At 49.1% G+C, this 25,122-nt stretch overlaps 2 protein-coding genes across 2 annotated transcripts; both read left to right on the forward strand.

Moving 5' to 3' along the window:
- Positions 1-5,460: 5,460 nt before the first annotated feature.
- Positions 5,461-13,691, forward strand: RABEP2 (rabaptin, RAB GTPase binding effector protein 2). The gene is made up of 12 exons (XM_033169785.1): positions 5,461-5,723; positions 6,004-6,234; positions 7,562-7,683; positions 7,764-7,883; positions 8,389-8,712; positions 9,245-9,340; positions 10,351-10,449; positions 11,322-11,465; positions 11,592-11,769; positions 11,948-11,959; positions 12,067-12,143; positions 13,382-13,691. Exons 1-12 carry the CDS (start codon positions 5,717-5,719, stop codon positions 13,442-13,444), a joined length of 1,473 nt encoding a protein of 490 aa, XP_033025676.1. The 5' UTR covers positions 5,461-5,716; the 3' UTR covers positions 13,445-13,691.
- A 4,782-nt stretch (positions 13,692-18,473) lies between these two features.
- Positions 18,474-23,607, forward strand: TUFM (Tu translation elongation factor, mitochondrial). Its single transcript, XM_033169775.1, has 11 exons — positions 18,474-18,563; positions 19,760-19,806; positions 19,952-20,114; positions 20,753-20,919; positions 21,141-21,245; positions 21,408-21,572; positions 21,678-21,810; positions 21,939-22,043; positions 22,232-22,383; positions 22,960-23,079; positions 23,270-23,607. The coding sequence occupies exons 1-11, from the start codon at positions 18,509-18,511 to the stop codon at positions 23,441-23,443; spliced, it is 1,386 nt and encodes a 461-aa protein (XP_033025666.1). The 5' UTR covers positions 18,474-18,508; the 3' UTR covers positions 23,444-23,607.
- The last annotated feature ends 1,515 nt before the right edge of the window (positions 23,608-25,122 follow it).

Here is a 25,122-nt window from a genome sequence, read left to right on the forward strand (position 1 = left end):
CACTAATGGAAAAACAAAAACAACACACCATCCGTATAAATAGTAAGAAACAACATTAACAGTGTTCAAGTAGTAAACAAAGCAATACTCCCACCCAATAATTAGCAAATAAAATCTCAGACCATAGCAATTAGCCTGTTTTTGTGCAGTTTTTGGACAATTTTTCAGCACAGGATCCTGATCTAGATCTTGGGGAGCTTTTAAACGTCTGTGGTCCTAACGTGGATCCTAACCTCCATGCTGGCAAATGTGTGTAAAAAGACTGCATTTGAAAGACACAGCTACACATCACTGTTGTGTAGTTCAGAATGTCATTTGATGAAATGAAACTGGCAGGAGAGTCTGGACAGGCATGAAAGAACCGCTTCATACATCACCCAGTTCATTTCTCAAATTCACGGCCACCATAATGCGGTGACGGCCACTAATTTAGATATCTTTAAAAGTCAGATTAGTAAATTTAGTAGAGAATAAGGCTGTCCCTTGATGCTATTCATGATGGCTACATACTACCTCCAATGTTTGCATTGAGGTTTTTCCACAACTGCTTTGAGATTTTTTCAAAAAAAAATTTTTGCAATCAAGTGGTATATAACTTGTATGCAATGAATGGCATCAAAAGGAACATGCCTGTGTTTACTGGGGAGGATGAGAAGGAGTGTGCCCTTGCCTTCATGTCCTGCTTGAACAGGATGCTCAGAGGGTCTGTGGTCTGATCCAACCAAGCTTTTCTTTTAAGTGGCAGTGGCAAGATTCCAATACAAGCACATTCAGTCCTAAATAACATCAATACGGCTTTTGAGCATGGACAGTGTGACACTTTCCCATTGAGGAAGCACAGGCTGTGCACACAGAACCCTCTACACTCGCACTGCTGGTTTGGGAAGTAGTGTACACACCATGTTATCCACAGGCCACATCTATCCCGTAGTTTCTTGTGAAATACTGTTTTGATGCATTCCCCAGCAAACCATATTTGAGTCAAATGGAGAAAAAGAGTGATTCAGCTTTGTTTTAAGCTAGTAATGCGTTTGCAGTGACAGGCAACCTCACTTTCTATCCAAATCTGCAAGCCGGGTCAAAATCCCACATTTTACCTTACGAGGCTGAAGAGTTTTCCCACCAGTTTTTTCTTTATACACTTAGATCCCCATTTGATCCAGATAGGGAAAGGCTGTAGCCCAGTAGTACAGCACATGCTTCACATGCAAAAGATGCATCTCCTAAACCCTGAAGAGCAGCTGCCAATTGGCTTACACAGCAGCATGCTAGATGGACCCAGAGGTCTGGTTTGGGACAAGACAGATCCCTATGTCGCTGATGCTGCATTCTGAATAAGCTGCTGGGCTTCGAACCCAAATACAACTCCTAAGCCAGCATGGTGCAGTGGTTGGACTAGAACCTTGGGAGACCAGGGTTCGAATCCCACCCAGACAGCCATGAAGCTCACTGGGTCGTTGTGAGGATGAAATGGGGAGGTGGCGTGTATTACACCAGCACCTTAAGCTTCTTGGAGGAGAGGTGGGATATAAATGCAACAAACAATGCACACCCATGCTCCCTGCACGAAAGTTACAATGCCTAAAGCTTAGTTTTGCAGAACGTAGTATCATAGAGTCTTAAAGAGTTGGAAGGGACCCGAGGGTCATCTAGTCCAACCCCCTGCAATGCAGGAATCTCAACTAAAAGCCTACATGGCAGATGCCCCCGCTCTGCTTTAAATAAAAAAAAACATCCAAGGAAGGTACCTTGGAGGTATTATATGAATTTTTAAAATAGGGCATTTTCATTACAAAAATGTGGGTTTTTTTTCATTTAGCATAAACTTCCCCGCCCCTTAAAACTTCCTTTTCTTTAAACGCCCTCCTAATGATGACTGCAGAGGGGCGTGGAGGAGGCAGCAAGCAAAAGCAGAGAGGGCAGCAGCCGGACTTGGCGCAAAGCTACACCCACTTTCCCCCAGCGCCGGCTTCTCCCTTTCCTGTTGTTCCCCGCAGCGAGCCTCTTCCCACCGTCTGATCCGGGCAGGGAAGGAGGAGGAGCAGGAGCGGCCGGCCGGCCAGCCAGAGAGCGCGCCAGCTTGGGACTCTGCCCGGCTCCTGGGCCGGATAGGCAGGGAGGGATGCGAGACTCTTCCGGGGAGGGCGGAGCCCGGCCGCCTTCCTGCTTCCTGCCCCGCTCGGCAGGCAGCGTCTCTCTCGGCTCCTGCCTGTGCTGGGAGAAAGGAGACTTCTCCGAAAGAAGGAAGCGCCGAGAGACCCAGACGCTCCTGCTGCGCTCAGGCAGAGGGATCCTCCGGAGCCAAGCCGGATCCGCGCCCAGCTTCCAAAAATAAAAAGCCTCAGATCTGCAGGGAACCCCAAAAGGTAAGTAGAGAAGAGAGAGGGCGCAGGGGTCAGGACCCCCCAACTCTCCGTCCCACCCTCCCTCCGGCACCCCCAGCCACCCAGGCAGGAGTCGGAAGGCGGGAGCACCCCGCTGCACCCCCCCTCGCCCTCGCTGCCCTGCTGGACACTTTGTGCCCAGGCTGCCTTGCCAAAGGGGCGCAAGCAGAAGCTTCATCCCGGGCAGATCTCGACACCCCCGACGCTGCATTCCCGAGGTCCCAGCACCCCGAGGGGAGGGAGAAGGGCTCGCTCACTCTCAACCACCCGCAGCAGCAGAGCCAGGAGAGAGAGGCACAGCCCCGATGTGCTTCCCTACTACGACGCACCCGTCAGGATCTCTTGGATCAGGGAGCGGGGGGGGGGGTGGGGTGGGAGAGAGAGAGAGAGTCACCCCAGGGCACCCCCTAAAAAGCTGCTAGGAAAGGTGGTAGGAAAGCTGCAGATTAGAAGGCGCTCTGAGGCACTGGGGGTCCCAGACACAGCTAAGGGGGAGGATTTAGTGAGGCTGCCCTTCCCCAAATTCCCACTCTACCTCAAGGATCTCATCAGAAAAGAATTGGAAACACTCATCAGAAAGGAATGGGAAACAGCGGTGAAGCCCAGATCTCTGCAGCTGAGAGTGCATGTATCGCCCACAAGGTGATTTCACCCCCAAGCTGGACTCACCTGTGGGAAGCAGGCTTTACCTCAGAGGTTTATCTTTCTTTGGAGGGCAAGAACTGGTTAACGGACCAGCATGGCAGAATAGCCTAGAGCAAAAACTCTTCTGCCTGGCAACAGCAGTTGTTGGGCTCCCATGAAGTATGCACCCAACAGGACTCTCAAGCTACTGACATTGCTGGGTGGGTGAGCTTCTCAAGGGCCTGGGTGTCCTCTTATCTCAGGCCACTGGATTCTGGACACAATTCAAAGCAGATAAGCGAGTGCCACAAGGCACCCAGGGGCATATTCTTCCCACTTCCAGTCTCCTAAGGAGCCCTCCGCATCTTCTCACAATCCAGGCCATCAAACACATCCCAGGCCCTGAGAGGGCGGGGTCTTCCCAGCCTTCTTCAGGGTCCCAAAGCAGCCTGGAGACACATGGTCCATCCTGAGAGGGAATCTCCCAAGTTCCACCTGGAGATTTTGCGCAGCATCTTGGCGAGCCTCAGGAAGGGTGACTTCCTCACCTCCGTCAACCTGAGAGAACCATACCTCTACACTTCCATCAGGCAGGACCGTCACAGGTTCCTATGGCAACAACTAGTTCCAATTCCAGGCTCTGCCTTGGGGTAGCACACATAAGATGCTCTCAGGGCAGTCAGGACCAGAGCCCACAGACAGTGCAGCACACTCTTCTTGTCCTTCAAACCCTCCTGGCGGGTCAAGAAGTTCTCCAAGGGCTCTCTGGCTAAGAAGATGCATTTCCCTAGCTTACATTCAGCCAATCTCCATTTCCCAGAGGCCTCAGTTGCACACTCAGTGAGGCAGGGGGCCACAGCCTCCAGAGCTTCCTGGGAGATGGCACATCTAGAGGAGATCTGTAGGGTGGCTTTCTCTTCGGTCCATCACTACCAGATCAACCACCTTTGCATCAGAAGGCACCTTTGGGTAATGTGTCCTGCAAGAGAGTTCAGCACTCCTAGGCAGACACAGTGCAGGTTGTTGGAGAGCAGGGTCCCACCCAGAGATGCACTGATTTTCAGCATCCCAGGCCAACATTGGCTCCCAGTACATTTCCGAGCACAATTCAAAGTGTTGATGCAGACCTTTAAAGCCCTAAAGGCCTAAATGGTCTTGGCCCAGTATACCTGAAGGAGCGTCTCCACCCCCATTGTTCAGCCCAGACACTGAGGTCCAGCTCCAAGAGTCTCCTGGCGGTTCTCCCATTGCGAGAAGTACAGTTTCAAGGAACCAGGTAGGGGTAGTGGCACCCGTCCTGTGGAACGCCCTCCCGTCAGATGTCAAGGAAATAAACAACTACAGTTGTACCTTGGTTTTCGAACACCTTGGTACGCGTACGTTTTGGCTCCCGAATGCCACAAACCTGGAAGTAAGTGTTCTGGTTTGCGAACGTTCTTTGGAAGCCGAAGCTCCTGCAGCCGATCGGAAGCCATGCGTTGGTCTTTGAACGTTTTCGGAAGTCAAACGGACTTCCAGAACGGATTCCGTTCGAGAACCATGGTACGACTGTACGTGACTTTTAGAAGACATCTGAAGGCAGCCCCGTACAGGGAAGTTTTAATGTTCGATATTTTACTGTGTTTTAAATATTTTGCTGGCAGCCGCTAGAAGAGTGGGTGGGGCAACCCAGTCAGATGGGTGGCATATAAATAATAATATTGTTGTTGTTGTTGTTTGTTTGTTAGGCCTCCTCCTCCTTGATCAGAGAAATTGAGATTCTTAATTTACCATGAATTTCTGTTTTTATCTACTGGAGGAGGCCATTACCTCTCTTTCCCCCCTCGTTTTGTCCACAGCAGGCAAACAGCCAACGACAGAACAGACATTGCGGATTCCCAGAACAACTAGGGATCCAAGGGGGGAGGCTCTGCCTTCCATGGAAGAGCCTCTGATCCCTGCCTATCTGGCGCCTGCAGCGGGGCGAATCTCCAGCCAACTGGCCTCCACCACTCAAGAAGAGCAGGAATTCACGGTAAGTGAAGAATATCCATACCTCTAAACTTCAAGCTACCCACCCTGATGATCAGCAAGAAACAAATGACAAAAGGAGGGGATGCTAGGGAGGGGCCAAACTGAATGGAGAAGAGCCTCCCTAGTCCTCCTGCAGCAGTTAACTAGCAGCGCTGTATTTCGGGGCAGGGAGCAGGAAGGCACAGCCCAAGCTTGTCCACTTTATCCAGTTCTGCACAACACATTTCCCGCAATGCTTTATTTGAAGCTAGGATTTGTAGCCAGATTTCAGCCAGAGGCTACCTGGCAGTAAATAAAATAAAGACACGACAGCCTCTGAGCATGGGCGAAGTGTGCGTGTTGAAACCCAAGCGCTCAATCCGCAAACAGGTATTTCCCGAATCAAACCAAGGAGCTTGGAGGTCAGCTCGCGACCACACACCTTTTGTTCCGCAGGCCTTGCCAGGAGCGGTGAAAGCACCATTTCGGCAGCCGCTGTGCCATCTTCAGCTTCAAGTCTCTTCAGAATCCCTCAGGAAATGTCCGACAGAGAGGGAAGATGAATAAGTAGCCATCTCTGTTGGCTCCGCTGGGATATTTTCGTCCATGTCTAGCAGCATACAATAGATTTTTGTGCATTCCTGTGTTTTTACTCGGCTGTTTCCGGGCTCCGCCCAGCCTTCGGGGAACCCGAAGCAGCGACAGCAACAGCCAGGATGGAAGGTACACCCAAATGTGCCTCCCCTCTGAATGGCGGGCAGGAAGGTGGGAGGCCACGCCCCTCATGGCTTCACCCTAGAATGGAGCTCTGGGTTGTGTAACATGGGGAGGGGGAGTCATAGGTCACAGTTAGAGTTAGGCTGCTTGGGTTAAGAGTCGAGGGTTAAAGGGTTAGCAGTGTCAGGTCAGAGTTCACAGGGCAGTGGGGACTTTACAAGTCCTGGGTTCAAGTTAACTTCAGTTCTGTATCCATATATATATATATTTTCCTGCTCTTCCCAAGAACCTCAGCAGGTAAAGGATGTGGGTGCCCCTCCAGGCCTGAACCTCCCCCGAGATCCAGAACCCCAAAAGACCATCCAGATACTGCAAGCCCAGCTGTCGGCTGCGTTGGCCGAAGTGGAGACCGTCCGAGCTGTGGCTGCCGTGAGCGAAGGCACAAAACATGAGGCCGTGGACGCTGTCCGGCGCCGGTGCCAGGAGGAAGTGGCTTCCCTGCAGGCCATCTTGAAAGGTGAAGGGCCTCAAAGCCTAGGCACAGCGGGGAAGGAACAGCAGGGACCTTCATTTGTTCTTATTTATTTTTTTCTAACCTGCCCTCAATCCCAGCAGATTTCAGGACAGGGTACAATGATGAGAAATATTATGTGTATATAATAAAAAGGCAGCAGGTTTTCAAACCTCCCTCGCAGGAACCAAACATAAGAAATGTCCTACTGGACCAAGTCAGTGGTCCATGTAGCCCAGCATTTAGTTCTCACGGTGGCTAACCAGTTGCCTGTGGGAAGACCGGAAGCAGGACACTGGTACAGCAGCCATTCTCCTCACTTAGGCTCTCCCACAACTGGCATTCAGAGGCCTTCGGCAGTGGAGGTGAGTCGCCATGGATTGCCACGAATTTGCTGAATCCTCACTGCCTTTTGTGGAAATCAATTCCGTTAGCCCTACTCAGAGTAGACCTATGGAAACTAATGAATCTAAGTTAGTTGGGCCCATTAACTTTGATGGGTCTGCTTCGAGTATGAGCATTGGATGCAGCCCATAGGTTAACTCTGCACCATGTGGAGAAATACTTTCTATTTATTATTATTATTATTAATTAGATTTATATACCATCCTTCATTCCAAAATCTCAGGGCGGTTCAACAGAAGGAAATACCGTATTTTTCGCTCCATAAGACGCTCCTGAACATAAGATGCACCTAGTTTTTAGAGGAGGAAAGGGGGAAAGCCCTGGTTTTTTGAGGATCAGCTCAAATTTGTGCAGCTTTTTTTTGCAAAGGGGGGAAAGCAAAGGTTTTGCAAAGGGGGAAAAGCAAGAGGAAAAGCCCCATTTTTATGGGGTTCAACTCACATTTCTGCTGATTCTTAAGGAGCCCTTTCTACAGTTTGCAGAAAGATAATCTAATCAGCCAGTTACATGTGGCTGGGGAAACAAACAGCCTCCCTCTGCAGGCACATTCAACAATGGAGGCCTGGGTAAGGGGGCGGGGCCCAGAGGGAGCCGGGAGTCTTATCTCTTTCCCGATCTCTTGCTGATCAGCTGCTGAGCGGGGTCCTTTCAACACCCCCTTCTCTCTCTTTCTTTTAAAAAAAGCAGGATCTGCTTTTGGCCCCTTGGCAATTCGGCTCCAGGGACCACCATTTGCTCCGTAAGACGCACAAACATTCCCCATACTTTTTGGGAGGAAAAAAAGTGCGTCTTAAAGAGCGGAAAATACGGTGCAGGATTAAAAACAAGTAGATAAGTAAAACAAAGCAGTTCTAGTATAATATACGAGAGGGAGGCAGCGTCCGGGATTCCTGGCTTGCCTGCTGAGACCCCTGCTCGCTTTCTACAGACACCATCTCCAGCTACGAGGCTCGTCTGTCAGCTTTGGAGCGCGACGGTCGGGAAAATACCTGGAGCCGCTTGCCGCCAAGGCCCAACCCCCTGGACTCGTTGGAGAAGCAGATGGAAAAGGTGCGTGGTGGCCAGACAGGGCTTAACCTGAGAGCAGAGGAAGAAGGCTCTGAATGTTTCCTTTCTCTCTCCCCGCACAGGCGCAAGAGGACACTCTGCGGCTCCGGGCGATAGTTCTCCCCATGGAGCAGGAAATTGCTGAGCTGAAAGCAAAGCTGGCACATGCCGAGGGCCTGGTTCAAGAGCTGCAGGGTGAGCAGGTGAGTTGGATGTGGGGAGTGGCAAGGGGGCCGTAGAGGAACAGGAAGGAGCCAGAACGGGAGAGCGGCTTCAAAGCAGCTCAGAATAGGGTGAGGATGCCGTTCGAGAAGAGGGGAAAGGGCAGCGCTTGCCTGAGGGTGATTCCTTGCTCCAGAATAGGTTGACGGACAACCTTTATGAACGCGGCACTGGCAGTCTACATCACGAGTAATCTGCATCTTCAGGTGTTTCCCTCATCCAGTGCAAATTAGCACACAAGCTGAGCGATGGCAGGACAAACTCGCTCTTCCTGGCTGGCTGCAAGTCTGGGAATGTCAAGGTGTGAGTCATGAATGGAAACTAGAAATGCCAACTAGAAATTTCAATTAAGGGCTAAGGCGACAGTGGTTCCCTCCTTAAGCTTCCAGATTTCCTGGCTGTTAGAATTTGGTCTTTTCAGAACCCACACTGGGCAGCCTGTCTCTGGGAGGGCCTCCTTGTTCATTCCTTTTCCTTTTCCTTCAGCGTTCTTTATGTAGCTCTGCTGAATCCCTCCTCGCTGACCCTGAGGCCGTGCCCTCTGATGCCCTTGGAGACGACCCTGCCACTTTGGCGGAAGGAGGAGGAGTGGCGGAGAAATTTGCCCGCAGCCTGGACAGCGTTTCCATCGCCTCTTTCTCGTCATTGGCACCGAGTCCGGGGCCTGCCGTCCGGCGCAGGCGTCCCCCTAGCCCTGGGACGGCCTCCATCGCTTCCTCCACAGGGACCCTGGTGCCCGAGACCATCTACTTACCGCCGGCCGGGTACCAGCTGGTGCCTGAGTCGGAGTGGACGCAGCTTCACACACAGGTGCGTAGGCAGGGCAGAGTGGTGTTCAGCCCCGGATGGGCCAGCGGTTTTCTGTCCAAAGCAGGGCTGTTCGAGGACGTGTGACAAGGCCTTTTCAGTCGAAGTGCCACACCTGTTGAATTCCCCACCTGGCTCTGTTCCTTCTGTCTTTCTGCCAAGTAGTAAGAGCGAGGCCCACTGTGCCGGGCCTGTGTCTGGATTCCGTCGTCGCTAATGGTTTTGAGGAGTTTGCTTTCCTAGTTTTGGTTTTGTTTTCAGGTGGGTTTTTAGCTGCCTTGGTGGGCCTTCCAAAGGCAAAAAGGAAGGAGGTTAATATTTTGTCATATAGAAATAGAAATAGTTTATTGTCACTGTACCACATGTTTACAGTGAGTCATTGGGCTTATGAATCCCATGGCAAGTCTCTACTAAATAGAGGGCTCCTCTGTTGTGTTGTGATCCTAGAGGGAGATGTGGGGATGGTGGAGACGGGAGGAGGAGATGTGCCGGAGTTCTCCCTGCCCTCATTTTGTCCCTGACTTCTTCCGTTCAGGTGCGGCAACAGTGCGAAGCCCTGGAAGAGGGGGCACGGGAAAAGGCCGGACTGCAGGAGGCACTGAGGCGCAGCAATGAGGAATGCAGCAAGCAGGTGTGTGGGGAGGGGGGGGGAGAGCCCTGCCCTCGGGGCCTGAACCTAAACCTGCCTCTGTGAGCCCCCACTTCTTTCTGCTGCTACTTTGGTGTTAGATCTCAGTCATGCTCTTCCTCTAAGGTTCCTAATTAACTAAGTGCTGGGGACCCCTTGTTTTTCAAAAGCCGAGCCATGGACCCCCTACTTTTGAAAATGGCGATATCTCTATGGCAGTTTTTGTTATGGGAATGGTGCCACCATAGGCACCAACTCTAAGGGGTCTAGACCTTTTGGACAACCCCCCCCCCCATGGGCCATATGAAACCGCCTCAGTCTCCTTCTCTGCACAGGTAAGGTGCTTGATCGCCCACCCACCTCTCCTGGGGCACCTTCCTTCCTCTCCCCTTCTCTCCTCCAGTGTCCTGTGAGCCTCCACCAGAGGGGACTTGGCCACTGCCTGGGTTGGGCCTGCCATCGTACCCCAGGGAGCCCCCAGCTCAGCCGCCCGTGTAGCACCACCTCCCATACCCGGAGCCCGGCTGCCTAGGCCTCAGAAGCACCGGGTGAAGAAGGAAGGTGGCGGGGCCTCCGCCAGGCCAGGGGGCTTCACCCTAGACTGCACTCACTTGGTTCTGGCCTCCCTCCATTTGTCCTTCCAGCAAGGGCCGGGCCTGTGCCCCCCAACAATTTCCCCCCCCCAACTGGCACCACCAGATGCCATGGACCCACTGGGGTCCGCCAACCACCAACTGGGAACACTTAGCTTCCACCAGGAGCTCTGGGCGATGTGCAAGATCATCTCCTTTCCCCCCTCCCACCCCATTTAATCCTCCCTACAACCCTGTGAGGTAGGCTAGGTGAAGAGATAGGGACTGACCCATGATTCATGGCTGAGTGGGGAGTTGAACTTGGGTCTCCCTAGTCCTAGCCTAACACCTTAATCACAACACTGCATCAGCTCTAGAAGAAAACTGCAACTTCCCCTTCCACTAATTGATTCCCCCCTTCCACTCTCTCTTTCTGATCAGGTCCAGGTTCTTCTGACTCAGGTGCAGACTTCAGAGCGCCTCCTCCAAGGCCTCCAAGCTACAGTGAGCGAAACCCAGCGCCAAACTCAGGAGCAAATGGTAGGGGGGGGGGTCGTTCTGGGGGACAGCATTGGTGGGGAGCCGCTGTCTGGCAGGGGCAAGGGGGGGTGAGGCTGGCCTGGGGCAGGCTCTTATTTCAAGTGGCAAGCTTGGGGTGTGCATGGGACTCTGGTTTAGGAAGGCCCTGGGTGTTGACCCAGGGCTGGTTCTTAATGTTGCAGCCCCTCTGTGGCTGCTTGGGGGGGGGGGGGAATGCCTCCCTCTGGCAGTGCTCAAGCACTGTTGTGAAAAAACCCTCTTACTTAATGCAGCACATTGGCCCAAATGCAGCCAGCTTCTCTGTGCCAGCACTGCAGCGCACGACGGGTGACTGCGGGCCTTGGGTGTGGGGGAAGAAACTGCACATTGCGCTGCTTTTATAGGCAATGTGTGGGGTTTTGAACGCCGCTGACCGCTGGCTTTGCAGCATCCGCATGCCAGCAGTGTGCAATGCTGGCAAGTAGGCTGTCCAAATCCAGCTGAACCGATGCACAGGATGAAGGGCTTGTGATTTCTTCACTTTTTTATATTTGCGTCCTGCGTTTTGGCTGAGAACGTAGAAAGCTGCCGCATACCGAGTCTGTGATGTATATATCAATTAAAATTTGATGATATTATACTGCTTTATTGGTCCTTTGCTGTCTTCTTGTATATTTCGAAGAGATTTTTCAGTATTAAGTGGTTTAGAAAAATAAGTAAACAAGCAACAAGAAGAAGAAATAAATCCACACTGTGCCTGGTGCTACAAGGGCTTTTCTGAGCCATTCCTCTCATGTGCGGCGGGGAGGTTTGCACCTTTTAAATCATTCCTCTGGAAACCCAGGTCCAAGTTGAAGTTGTTCCTTTTCCTCCTGCCTCCTTCCTTCCACTAGGCTGGCCTGGCTGCTTCCCACAAGCGCCTGAGCTACGAAGTGCAGCGCCTCAGTGCTGAGAATGAAGGGCTGCGGGGGGCCAGTTTTCAGGATTCCCACCCACCGGAATCTGATGAGAGCAGGAGCTTGCCTAGCACTGTCCCGGTAATTCTGACCCGCCTCTTCCTTGTATTGGGCTGAGGACTTGGGATACTGGCGTGGGACGGCTGGAAACGGCAGCATTGTATATCTTATATATGGTGGGTCGTCCCCCCACATCTGCCTCCGTAGGAGCTGCAGGCCTTGGTGCGCCAACTGAGGCAAGAGTCTGCCTCTCAGCTCCGGGCTGCTGAGCACCAGGCCGAGCGCCTGCGAATCGAGATTGTGTCCCTGAGGGAGCGGCTGGACCAGGAGACGGCATCTCGGTCAGGACTGCAAGGGGCGCTGGAGAGAGAGCAAGAAGAACGAGGTGAGCAGGGCGGGGGGGGGGGAAGGTGGGCCAAGAATTAGGTGAGGGAGGGGGGTCTCCTGGGATCAGCATCTGTTGGCTTTCTAGGAATCTGAAATAACTTTGTGGTGTTGTAGATGCGATTAATGATTCTCTCTTTATTTTTGTCCTCTCTTCCCTTGTGGCTTCTGGCTGGCAGAGCTTTTGCAGGGTGAGTTCTTAGGCGGTGTGAGTGTGTGTGTGTGTGCGCACATTTCCACAGCTGAAGGTTCGACACTGTCGTCACTGGCCAACCCTCTTTTTCTTTTCAACCCCCAGCCTCCCTGAACAGTATCCGGACTGAGATGGAGAGGCTGCAGCAAGGGCAGAAAGAGATTAGCAGAACCCAGGGACGTGTGAGTCTTTGTGCTCCTTTTCTCTCAATAACCATTTCACTTCCCAAAACCATACGTGTTACCTCGAATCCCCCCACCCTCTGGATGGAGGATATAGATTTGAGGAGGTGGGAGGAAGGATCATGGTAGAATAGAAACCTCAAGGTCCTACTTAAGTTAAGGAAGAGGTGAGTAGGATCCTCTGTGGAGATCCATGAGATCTCTTCCGCACCTCCAAAGGCCATCCTGTAAGTGTCCATGGGTGATAAGGCCCCTTGCCTACTTGTCTACACAGGAGAGTTGCAGTGCGCAAAAACCATTTTTGGTGAGCAGCAGTGGGCCCAGGTGGACCACCACACCTGTTCCCTTTGTCGCTTCCTTTCACTGCTAAAACAACACTCTTTTCTCTCCTGACCTTTCAGTAATGACTTTTTTATATGCTGCAATTATCGGCTCTTGTCAGGGTTGAGTTTAATCTACCATTGGCACTGAGCAGGCATAATTCAGCACTCTGAGAATCTCATCTTTCAGTTTTGGAAGGAAACAGAAACCCTGTTTAGGCCTTAAGCATAAGAAAGAAACACTGGAAAGGACGTGTGCAGTGTCTGGTGAGATCTTGGGAGTCCAAGGAAGGAGGACTGAGCCCTGAGCTCCGATCTTCTATGGCTCTTTGTCCTTCCTTTCATTGCCTCAGTCCAAAGGTGGGAGTCCTGTGTGCCTCACTCAACTGGGAGGTATGCATGTTTCTAATTACAGTACAGTCCTACCTTGCATCCCGAATGCCTTGGTACTTGGATGTTTTGGCTCCTGAACCCAGAAGTGAGTGTTCTGGTTTGCCAACGCTCTTTGGAACCCGAACATCCGACGCGGCTTCCGATTGGCTGCAGCCAATCAGAAGCCGCGCTTTGAAAGTCGGACAGACTTCCGGAACGGTTTCCATTTGACTTCCAAGGTACAACTGTAATAAGCACACATATTTGGGTTGTGGTAGAAGCATACAAATGTTTGTGATAGTCACTTTGGTCAATACTGAAGTGCCATGCTTTTAATTCACTTCAGAGAAGGGGTGGGGGTGAGCTTTGAGTGGGTGGGATCATACACTGTGGTTGTGAGGTTGACACCTGCTTTTCTTTCCAGATGTGTGTGAGGCTGTTTCTGGTGATGTCAGACACTGGTGGGAGGCTGGGAGAGAGAGAGAGAGGAAGGAAGGCAGGAAGGAAACCTCTGTGGGTTTATCCTCTTTTCTTTTTATTCTACAGGTGCAATCTGATGTTCCCTCTCTGGGAGAAGCCAGCGGCCTTCAGGATAGGTCAGAGCCTTAGAAGGAGGATAGGGGAGGTCACATCTGCCCTTCTTCACCTTCTTGGCACAATGGGAACCTCAGGGAAACCTGCCAGGCACCAAAGGGGTCATCTCTGTCCTCCGGAGCTCTTCCAGGTCCCCTCTCTACATGGGCAGGAGAGCAAGAACTCTGGAGGGAGGGTGGCTGGAACCTCCCATTCTTACTCCCCTTCCCACCGAATGACACTGGAGCTTCCAGAACACAATAAATGAATTTTTTGTACCTTCCTCCATCTGTGTGTCTCCTTTCCTTGGGTAGCTGAGTGGACTGTAATGGTGGGTGGCAGCAGTAGCACAAATCTTCATTTTGCTTGAGAGGAAGCCTCCTAAATGGATCACAGGAATCGATTTTCTGCTGTCCACCTTTGAGCATAGAGACACATCCTAAAAGTGGGCCCAGAGTGATGCAGTCGTAAAAATATGTATAGAGCCATTAGCCATTGTTAACATAGTTTGTATTCATTTTCATCTTTAAACTGTTGTGTAACGTAAGTATTGCAGGTATAAAATGATGTATAGTTGCCATAAGTTCAGGCATTGTATCTGAAGAAGTGTGCATGCACACGAAAGCTCATACCAAGAACAAACTCAGTTGGTCTCTAAGGTGCTACTGGAAAGAATTTCCTATTTTGTTTCGACTATGGCAGACCAACACGGCTACCCACCTGTTTCAGGCATTGTGTCATTGTGGTGTTTTTCTATGTGAAAAAGGAAGTTGCTTGGCTGAGAAGAGGTTGCATGCCCATGTGCCATATCTAGTTAAGAAGATTCCTGCATTGCAGGGGGTTGGACTAGATGACCCTCAGTGTACCTTCCAATGCTACAGTTCTGTGATTTTACAACACTTTATGGGTGCCAGTTCATTTTGATCTATTTCTTATGAACCTAGAAAGTCGCCTTTATACTGAGGTAAAACATTTGCCTCCATCTAGCTCCGTGCTGTCTAGTGAGAGTTATTATTTAATTATCTTTAATAAAGAGTGGGCTAAAAATGCCCTAAATAAATACAATATACTGGCTGACAGGGACATTCCCAACCTTGCCACTGAGCTAGTGCCTGTTATCCCATATGTAAGGTAAAAAAACCTTATATACTTTGCATTGGAAGTAAGAGGTGGAAATCCTTTAAAAAAAACACACACACAAACACACAAAACACCAAGTCTTGGAATGAAACTTCTGTAGGCTTCCAGTGGGTAAGGAGAGACTTTCTGGTGCCATTTTTATTTTTTTTATTTTTTTTTATAAGAATTTATTGGCATTTTTCTATAACAAACATATACCCACACCCACACCTACAATTAAACAAATGCAAAACAGATAGAACAAATACAAACAATGTCAAGCTTTCTTATTGCATCTTTCTAGAAAAAAAAAAATTTCTAATTCCATATCTTGACTTTTGACTTCCCCTGCCTTTTCACCTTCGAGTTTGTATCCTTGATCTATTTTATAACCATTTCTCCTACAAAAAAACATTAACTTCAATTGTATAATTACATTCAATTATATCTTCAACATTTACTAAAAATGCATCATCATAATAATACCTCACCATTTAATCTTCTAAATCCATAAACTTAATCCACTTGAATTCGCTTTGCTTATACTCCACCTCATAGATCTTCACAAATCATTCGCATCTAATCTATCTCTTCTATCCTTAAGGTTGCTGCTAGTAACGTAAAAACTTGAAATATCTCCTTTCATGTTCAAATAAAAATTATAATAAAGTGTTGTTGACAGTATTCACCCTCCGATTTCAATTTACCATATCAGGCTGCTTAAAGTTTTACTTAATACTTCACCCCACACCCCCTCTGTCCATTATTCTTCTCCTGATGGCATCAGCACTGAACTTCCATATCTCTTCCCTCTCCAAGCGTCCACAGATCCAGGCACAGTCCAAACCTCTCCTTGCCGCGAGTTCAGAGGTGTCCCTCTCATCATCTCTCAGCTTCTTCGGTTCTTTGTAACATTCCTTTTCTTCTTGTAAATACCTTAATTCTCTGTCCCTGGCCCCCGAGCTCACACCTCGGGGACTGGATATACGAAATCTTAACGTCGCCTTGGGGCTGCCACCCCCAAAAGGCGAATTTCTTCTCCGAAGTAGCTCATTCATTTCACTCCATCTTTGCATCCATCCTCTCAGCTCTTTGGCAAGGCTTTCTTCCAAAGTATCAAAAGTTTTGTAAGCCTCCTCTGTGGGCAATTGGTTCCATTTCAGACCCCCACACAAGACTTTGACTTTTCTATAAAGCAGTTCCACCTTCAAGGCAGTGAGTCTCTGTTCGTCCGTTAGTCCAGAGTTCAGTGCCAGTTCAAGGACGAAACCCAGCATACTGGCAGAGGAGGAGGAAGCGGGTGTCATATTTCTACTCCCCTCTTTGTTCATCGCCATTTTCCTGAACTGGAGCGCAAATACCGCAACTTTAAGAGGAGATATTTTCCTCTAGTTAACTTCCCAAAAGAAAAGTTTGCCAGTCTCCTGTGTCAATTTTAAATACATTGTAACCAGTTCTGTAGCAGCAATCACTCAAATTGGTTAGATTCTTGAGCTCGAAGGGAGGGAGGGCAGGCTGCCATTCTCCTTCCCCCCGGATCGTTCCAAAAGCACGATTTCTAATCAAATTCTTTACTCACGACCACCGGGTTCTTTTAGCTCCATTCTTCACAGGTAGAACTTGGACGCTCACCGCGGGCTCTGTCGCCGCATTTGCATCCCGGTTGGGGCATGTCCCCGAAGCCCGGCTCCGTTTGCCCTTCACCCCCACTCCCCCTTTACAGGGGGGGCAAGGGAAGGGTTCAGAGCCTCCGCGGGCGCAGCCGGGGAGCCCAGGGTGCGGGACGCTCTTCCCGCACCCCAACCGGAGCCGCGCGCTGCGGTAGCGCGGCTCCTAACCCCCGGGATGGACAAGGCGCTTCGGACCCGAAGCAGCCTTCGACCACCCGGCGATGGCGTCGCCGCCGGAAGTCCTCTGGTGCCATTTTTAATACCTTTTTGTTTTTTACACTATTCTCTACCCCTCTATCCTTCCTGGACCAGGAGAGAGAGAGAGAGAACCATTTAATGCATGGGTGATTGGGATTAGTTTTAGATCAGAAGAGTCACCAAGGATTCTGAGGGTGTTGTGACCACAATCTCTCTACCTTTTGGGAATTTTTGACCTTGGGGTGGCATTAAGGTCACACACACACTGCTCTCCTGGGCCTGTAGAGTCAAAGAACCTGCTTTGCCCTTTCAGAATGGGGTGGTGGGGGGGACCAGTTCCACAAAATAAGCTCTTTGTCACTATGGAGAGGTGAAGATATAGAGTGGTGCCAGTCTTGTGACCACTGAAAATCCACGACCAGTCCAGAGCCCATAGGCTCAGCCCAGAGCTCCTATAGGGAGTACTCGAGAGCACTGGCCAAAATGGTTCAGTTGGAAGAGCATTAGACTGAAAGTAGTACTCAAGAGTAGTCCCATTGACATTAATGAATACTGCATGGCAAAGTTAAGTTCTTTGCTTTCAGTGGCTTTGCTCTGAGTAGAACTTAGCTGAATACCACCCAAAGTAGTAGCAACCTGGCTAGTAACTAAGCCTAGGTACACGTAACTGACACAGTTTCCGCCCTGTTTATTCCTGGGTGCCCTTCCTCCTGTGCTCTTCCAAGTTTTGTTTGAGGCTGCAAGTTCCTCCAGGGAAGAACCTGTTTATCCTCTTGCATTCTGTTCAGTGAAAAGAGCCATGCACATGGATACTGAGTGTTATCAAGGCGACAGGTGATAAAACACTCCGTGTGGTCGTAAATGCCACTTAGCTTATTTGCAGGCATTCTAGTGCTATCTGGAATTATTTGCATTTCTTGCCTTTCATTTTCTCCTGCCCTCGTACTCGGCCACTCACATCTGCATTTGTCCTGCAGTTGATGGTTACTCCTCAGGTTTCTGATGGAAGAGGGATTTAGTCTACGGGAGGATGGATCAGGCTTGCAGGATCGACACTGTGGTTTTGTTTTTTTCCAGACAGAAGAAAGGCAAGAAGTTTATGCCAAAATAAATTGGTTCATTTTTAAGGTGTCACAAGACTCTTTATTTGTTTATGAGCATGGAAGGTTCCCATATCTCACAATGGCTTTTTGCCTGACTTCTGGGCTCTGGGTATCATTCAGTTTTCACATATTATTTTTACATTTTACAACACATAAGACCTTAGTTAAAAAGAACAGGAATCGGTATCTTTGTTAGTAGGCCTAGTGTCTTTCAGGAGATGGGGGCTCAGGAGAAACAGAATTCTGCAAAGTCTTGGTTTTCTCTGTTGTTCCCTCTAGGCAGCTGCCTCTTCAGCTTTGCAGGCAAAGGAGGGCAAAACCTGTTGGGTTTTATTTGAGTGATCAAAATTGCACCTGAGCCGGTCTAATGTCAGTACTGTCTGTTTAAGAAACAGAAGAAACAAGTGTCTGTGTTTTGTTCTTAATTGCCCAAAATGTGGGTGTTACTCTGTGTATATAAGGCTCTGTTGAGAAGCAGTTTCTTGTTGGGAGTTGAGAGGTGTGGGGAGTGTGGGTTCTTTGATAAAACATATTTGGAATTAGTTTAAAAGAGTCTCTGGGAGAAGGATAGCAGCTAACAGGGAGTTCTAACTTCGTTTGCTTAAAACTAAAGTTTAGATTAGAAAAGCCTTTTTCTTTTACTCCTGGCGGCCTGCTTCAGCCAAGTCAGTTTCTGTTGCGTTTTTTTCTTCTTTTAACTACTTTTATGGGCCACTGTTAACTGGGGTGTGTGTTTTTTCTTTTGCACCTTTGTTCAGTACCTATTTTTTCCATTAACCCCCCCCCCACAAAATTAAAAAAAAAATCGAAAGTACCCCGGAAGTCTACTTTCCATACTGAGAGAATGCAATTGTTAACTCTGCACTAACTCTATAGAGCATTCGTCGCCCGCGGCTGACGTTTCTTCACATTTAACGGAAGTTCTCCGTCCCCATGCTTCTCCACTCTTTCCTATCTCTAGGCAGATAGGAGGGGGCGGGCGGGTGTGATTACTTCCGGGAGGACCTAAGATGGCGAGCCGCGCGCTGGTGGTGGCGCGAGGAGGGCTCGGCGGCCGTGTTATCGGTTGGTTAAAGGGCCGGGAGGCGGGGGGGGGGGAGGGAAGGGAAGTGGTGGGCGTCGTGCCGGCTGGCAGAAAAGGAGGCGGGGAGGGAGAGCGAAGAGGCAAGGAGCCTCTCCTTAAGGAACCCGTGCAGGAGAGACCCGTGACCTTTTGTGCTTGGCGGTCTTCTACTCGGTTCATTACGGCCTCTTGCCTTAATGCCGGTCTTGGGATCTGAGGCAGCGGCGGAGCAGCCCATCACGTCAAAGCGGGGGGAGGCGGCGTGTGGCAGGAGGAGGGCCCGGCCCTTCCTTTTCCCTGAGTGTGAGAGACTGGCCCCTCGGTGCATCCCTCCAGGCTTCTTTCCGCGGCTGCTGCTGCTCCCCGCCCCCCTGCGGCAAAGAAAGGTGGTTCCGCCCCTTCTCCCGCCCGCCCGCCCGCCCGCGGAGAGCTCTGATTCTCAGCACGTGCCAATCAATGGTTTAGCGTCAGGGATGAGCAGGGAGGTAGCAAACTGTGCGGGTAGCAAACGGTTCAAGGTGGTTGAAACAAGAGAGATGGTGAGCAGCTCCAAAAGGGCCCCTCCAATCTGAGCGGAAAAGGGCAATGAAAGAAATAGTGTGGTGCAATGGTTAGAGTTTTGTTCGTTTGCCTAATGAGAGACCAAGGTATGAATCCCCACTCGGTCACATAGCTCACTGGGTGACTTTGGGCCTGTCACAGTCTCTCAGCCTAACCTACCTTACAGGATCGTTGTGAGGATAAAATTGGGGGAGGGGAACTAGGTACACCACTTGGAGCTCCTTGGAAGAGGTGGTGGTATATAAATGCAGCAAATTGATACATATGGGGAGTATAAGCAAGTGTAAAGTGATGCACAATAGGGCAATAAGTAAATAAACCTGAATTTCACATATACACATTCTTTTATTCAGTGTGTTGTATGAGCAAGGTTGTTTAGCGGAATATAGAGATCCTGCCCCCTGCCCTACAAGTCAGCATATCAGATGCTGTTATTCATAATGTTTATTTTTAAAGTGCTTAAGTTCACATAAAATTACTTTTTTGCAGCTGTTGTGTCTTGAAGGTTATGGACATATGCAGAAGAAGGAAAATTGGGGGAGACAGGGACATCAGGATGTGCAAAGATAATGTATTTGTTATAAAGTGCTACAGGAGTCTTATGAAAGTGATCACCCATTTTGTTTGTGTTTTGCAGGCCTCCGTGGCTGCCTGCCTCGTTATCTGCAAGGTTTTATAGCTACGGTAAGAATTCTGGGCAGTAGTGGGCAAATTAATGTTTTAATTTGTTGCAAGCCACCCAGAGTGGCTGGGGCAACCCAGTCAGATGGATGATAATGATGATGATATAGGTAGAGAGGGCTAAAATTCTGACACTGTTCTTCTGCAGCCATCCTTGACCTGCCCAGCCTTCTATGGGCATACGTTCCTTGTTCGAAGTTTTGCAGTTGAAGCAAAGAAAGTATTTGTACGAGACAAACCGCACATCAATGTTGGAACAATTGGGCATGTGGACCATGGTAAAACTACATTAACGGCAGCCATCACCAAAAGTGAGTGTTAGGGGTGGGAAAGGTTATTATTATGGAAGATGTGCTTTTAATTCTTAAGTCTGCTCCTCTCCCTTAATTCACTACAAGGTTGGGGGCTCCATCTGCCCCAGAGTCAACAGTTTTGATTTCCACTATGCCTGGAACTGATCAAAACAGCTAGTTGAAGGAAAGTCAGCTGGCAGCCAGGGGGCCAAATCAAGCCAGCAAGGGCTGACCACCTAGCCTCCAAAATAGATCCCATCTCAAAACTGCACATCATTGTGATACACCTCTACTTTCTCTTGAACTGAGATGCAGGCAAAGGGAATGTGAACAGCGAGACCTGTGCCTTAGTTGCTCACTCCCTTGCACATGTCGGTGTGAGAAAATGGGCACCTTTGGTGTCCAAAGGAAGGGGCCAAAGCCTTAGTTGCTGTTCAGACTAGAGAATGGGTTTCAAAAGCCCTTTAGCTCTTCCTGCTGACCTGTTCCCATACCAGCTAAGACGGATAGTCCTTGCTGGCCTTTCAGATTTGATCAGATGAAAACGTTGCTTCGTTCTTCTTCTTCAAAAAGTGCCACTGAGTAAGACACTAGACCATTATATTTTTTTTTAGAAACTCAAGAACCTTGTTCACCCCTTCTACTGTTCTTTCCAGTTCTGGCAGATACTGGAAGCGCCAAGTTCAAGAAATATGAAGAAATTGATAATGCACCCGAAGAGAAGGCACGTGGGATCACAATCAATGCCTCCCATGTTGAATATTCAACAGCTAACCGCCATTATGCCCACACAGACTGCCCTGGGCATGCTGATTATGTTAAGGTATGTGTGAGGAACTGGGAATCCATGAAAGCCCTGAACACACTCATGATCCTTATCCAAAATTCCTGTTGATGGCACGTGCCATTTAAAAAAAATTCTTGGAGGATTGCCAAGATCTAGAAAACTTTCAAGCCATATCAAACATGGGAGCCTGGTTTTTCAAAGTAGTTCATGTTCTAGAGATACCACAGCCTGACATGTTTCCCATGTCTTCTCTGTAGAACATGATCACAGGAACAGCGCCACTGGATGGCTGCATCCTCGTCGTAGCTGCCACAGATGGACAGATGCCACAGACAAGGGAGCATCTTTTGCTTGCCAAACAGGTGAGTCTGTGGTCTTGGAATGCAATAGAATAGAGATGGTTTGGGTGACCTAGTACATAATTCTGAGAATATGATGGGTGCTTCTGTCAAGCAGGGCTGGAAGTATTGAGAAGGGAGCAATGTACATGTGGGTCACCCTTGTTTTCTTCCCTACCACCTCAGATAGGAGTGAAGCATGTTGTAGTGTACATCAATAAAGCTGATGCAGTCGATGACGCAGAGATGTTGGAGCTAGTAGAGCTGGAGATTCGCGAGCTGCTCACAGAATTTGGCTACAATGGGGAGAAAACGCCCGTTATCTCAGGCTCCGCTCTGTGCGCCTTGGAGGTCAGTGGTGCATACACACATTTAGTCTGGAGTGTCATTCCTTAGCAATAATTCTTCCATTGCTTAATCATTTATATCACCACCTTCCATTCCCATTCCTTGCAGCACCGAAATCCAGAGCTGGGCTTGAACTCCATCATGAAACTGCTGGATGCGGTGGATACACACATTCCTGTGCCACAGCGGGAGCTGGAGAAGCCCTTCCTGCTTCCCATAGAGCACGTTCACTCCATACCAGGTACTAAGCTTCATAGGTTGCCCACATTTGCTTTAACGGAGTTGCAGCTAGGGAAGATCCTATAGGGTTGGCTGGCTGTCCTGTACCCCCATTGCTTATGCTAGCTTCATCTGACTGCTTTATTCCAGGCCGAGGCACTGTGGTAACTGGTACCCTTGAGCGTGGCATTATCAAGAAAGGAGAAGATTGCGAATTTATAGGGCACAACCGGGACTTGCGCTCAGTGGTAACTGGTAAGTCCTTTAGATTTTCTGCAAGACTCGTCAACCTCCTGGTCCCCCCCCCCCCCAGTCTTCCAAGTTTGTCTGATGGTAGAACAGGTATAAAACACCCCATGTGAAAATGGCAGCCAAAGTTATGGTCGGGTGGGGGAAGTCCCCAGAAAGTTTGCAAAAGGTAACGGCACTCCTTTTGACTTCAGGTATTGAGATGTTCCACAAACAATTGGAACGGGCAGAAGCTGGTGATAATTTGGGTGCTTTGGTGCGGGGGCTGAAGAGAGAGGATGTACGGCGGGGGATGGTTATGTGCAAGCCCGGCTCCATCAAGCCGCACCAGAAGGTCGAGGCTCAGGTAAGCAGGCAAAGAAAGGGCAGGGCAGATTTGCAAATAAAAAAGGAAGACTTAACCTAAGGAACCTCCTCACCCACTGTATCCCTGCCTGGCAACTGCACTCCTCATATGGGGTCCTGCTGAGAATACTACGTGCCTCAGAGGTGCACTTAACCTGCACTAGGAACTGGGCTTTTAGTTTTGCAGTTCCATGACTTGGGAATCAGTTAACCACTAAAATCAGGCAGGCACCTAGCAGGGTGCTTAGGCGCTTAATGAAAGTCCTTTTTTGTTCAGGAAGGCTTTCCCTGAGGATGTAATCCAGTCATTTATGGAAGATCAGTGTAGTCTAATGGAAGTGGGTTTCTTTTGTTTGCATTGATGTTTTTGTTTTTAGTGAGTTGATATTATTGCTTTTAAAGATTTTGTTTTATTCTGTTTTTATCATGATCACTGCTTCAGTGGCTTCATGCTATAAAGCAGTCTATAAATTTGTGTAATTATGACCGGACACTTTCATATCCCATAAAATGATGGCGGTTTAATTTGGAGCTCACATTGTCCAGACAAGGCAAACAAGTCACTTCTCCTTCCCAGGTTTACATCCTGAGCAAAGAAGAAGGTGGTCGTCACAAGCCCTTTGTTTCTAACTACACACCTGTCATGTTTTCTCTGACCTGGGACATGGCCTGCCGTGTAGAATTGCCTGCATCAAAGGTTTGTCTTTTCTTCCTCTCTTCCCCCCCCCCCCCGCTTTCCAGCAGCCTGTTGCTTCCTGCAAGCATTGCTGAAGTGACTTATAGAATCCACATTAGAGAATAGCTCTTGATCTGCTTTCCTTCCAGTGCTCAACTGAAAACAGGTACAACTACTGCATATCTTACAGGTCTTATTTCCTCTTCCTTAGGAAATGGTGATGCCAGGTGAAGACACCTCCATTATTTTGGCATTGCGGCAGCCCATGGTTTTGGAAGTGGGGCAGAGATTCACGCTACGGGATGGACACAAAACCATTGGCACTGGAGTTGTCACAAAAACACTGCCAGTAACTGCAGAAGATAAGGCGAAGTGGGAAACTTAAGGATATCCCTCGGAAGGATGCTTGTGAGGCATTTCAGTCCACTGAACATGTAGAACACATGAAACCAGGAGTTAAGCGCATTGCAGAAAGAGGAAGGATATATGTTGAAAGCTTTACAAGCTATGAGCGGTTTCTTGGAATAAAGCCCCTTGCTGCTGAAATTATACCCTAACTAAAGTAAGTGGTTAGCCTTATCACCTTGGGTGAGGTGAGAAAAGCCTAATGTGTTCTGCTCATTTCAAGGGTGGGTGGGTAGGGCAAGTTGGTTAAATAAAAACTTGAAAGCTAATCTCGAGTGCTATTCTGTTAAGTGGTGTAAAATTAAGATTAGGCAAAACTAATCTTATGGTGCTGGAGGAGACTCTTGAGAGTCCCATGGACTACAAGAAGATCAAACCTATCCATTCTGAAGGAAATCTGGAAGGGCAGGTCCTGAAGCTGAGGCTCCAATACTTTGGCCAACTCATGAGAAGAGAAGACTCCCTGGAAAGGACCCTGATGTTGGGAAAGATGGAGGGCACAAGGAGAAGGGGACGACAGAGGACGAGGTGGTTGGACAGTGTTCTTGAGTTTGAGCAAACTGCGGGAGGCAGTGGAAGACAGAAGACGGGCATGCTCTGGTCCACACAGTCACAAAGAGTTGGACACGACTAAACAACAAAATCTTATGTGTAGTTAATGGGTACAGGTATCTGCTTGCAGGGGCACCAGCGCTTGTCAGTTGATCTCAGATAGTTAAGAATTTGGAGCCTGGATACATTATGCCCAGATGTGCCTATTGAGCAACCTACAGGTGGTTGCACAGCTTGAATCCACAACCAGGCTTCCTGTTTCTTGGGCCCTCAAAGCCTGAATAGTCAGGCATGGGAGGCCTTATTTGTGTGTACTCCTTTAAATAACACATGGAGCCTAAAGCAGAGGTGGCTCTGTACATCTTGCCAGCAAGTATGGACAGCATTGCAGCATTACCAGGCAGGGGTGGCTTAAGGGCATCTCTACAGATTATACCACACTACCTAGTTCAAGTACATTTTCTAATTTAGTAATATTAATAAAAAGTAGATCTATTCCCACACACATGAAATGTACTTCCTCTCCCCCTACCAGCCCTTTTTGAATATTGAAGGAAGAGGACTAAATCATCCTTGCGATATGAAAATTTTTGTAGCATACTTTGATTTCCTGCAGTGGTTGGTAGAGATAAAATGGTCAGAGAAGAAATCGCTAGATTTTTATTTCATTTGTCCAAATCAGTGTATATCTTAATGCTGAACTTAGTATTTTCGCCCTGTGTAGAGGATTCTGGCCTAGACCACAGGGTGGGTGTTGTGAGCCTGTGACTATCCCAATGTTGCTGGATTGAAATTCCCACCATTCCTTGTGCTGGCCAGAGCAGATGAGAATTATCTATGGGCACAGGTTTCCCACCCCTACCAGAGCCCTAACTGCTCTAAATCTACAAGCTCTCACATTCCAGCTGCAGCATCCAGTTATGGCTACCATCTAGAGCTTCCATGTATCAACAATCCATGGGCAAGGCACAGCTGCTCTCACCTGGGTGAGGAAAGAGGAACTAGGGCAGAACATACTGCTGGTATGTAAGCTGTATCACAGCCTGCCTGAACCTGGGGAGACAAGCCATCTGCATGCCTCACTCCCACCAGACTTCGACGCCATTA

This window comes from Lacerta agilis, chromosome 14 (genome assembly GCF_009819535.1).
Source record: "Lacerta agilis isolate rLacAgi1 chromosome 14, rLacAgi1.pri, whole genome shotgun sequence".
NCBI classification, from domain to species: domain Eukaryota; kingdom Metazoa; phylum Chordata; class Lepidosauria; order Squamata; family Lacertidae; genus Lacerta; species Lacerta agilis.

Bases quoted from the DNA above. Each gene is read 5' to 3' on its own strand.
- RABEP2 (XM_033169785.1), top strand. The intron at 9,341-10,350 runs GTGTGTGGGGAG...CTTTCTGATCAG, and splicing joins ATGAGGAATGCAGCAAGCAG to GTCCAGGTTCTTCTGACTCA. The intron at 11,466-11,591 runs GTAATTCTGACC...CTGCCTCCGTAG, and splicing joins GCTTGCCTAGCACTGTCCCG to GAGCTGCAGGCCTTGGTGCG.
- TUFM (XM_033169775.1), top strand. From the start codon at position 18,509: ATGGCGAGCCGCGCGCTGGTGGTGGCGCGAGGAGGGCTCGGCGGCCGT. The intron at 19,807-19,951 runs GTAAGAATTCTG...GTTCTTCTGCAG, and splicing joins TGCAAGGTTTTATAGCTACG to CCATCCTTGACCTGCCCAGC. The intron at 20,115-20,752 runs GTGAGTGTTAGG...TGTTCTTTCCAG, and splicing joins AACGGCAGCCATCACCAAAA to TTCTGGCAGATACTGGAAGC.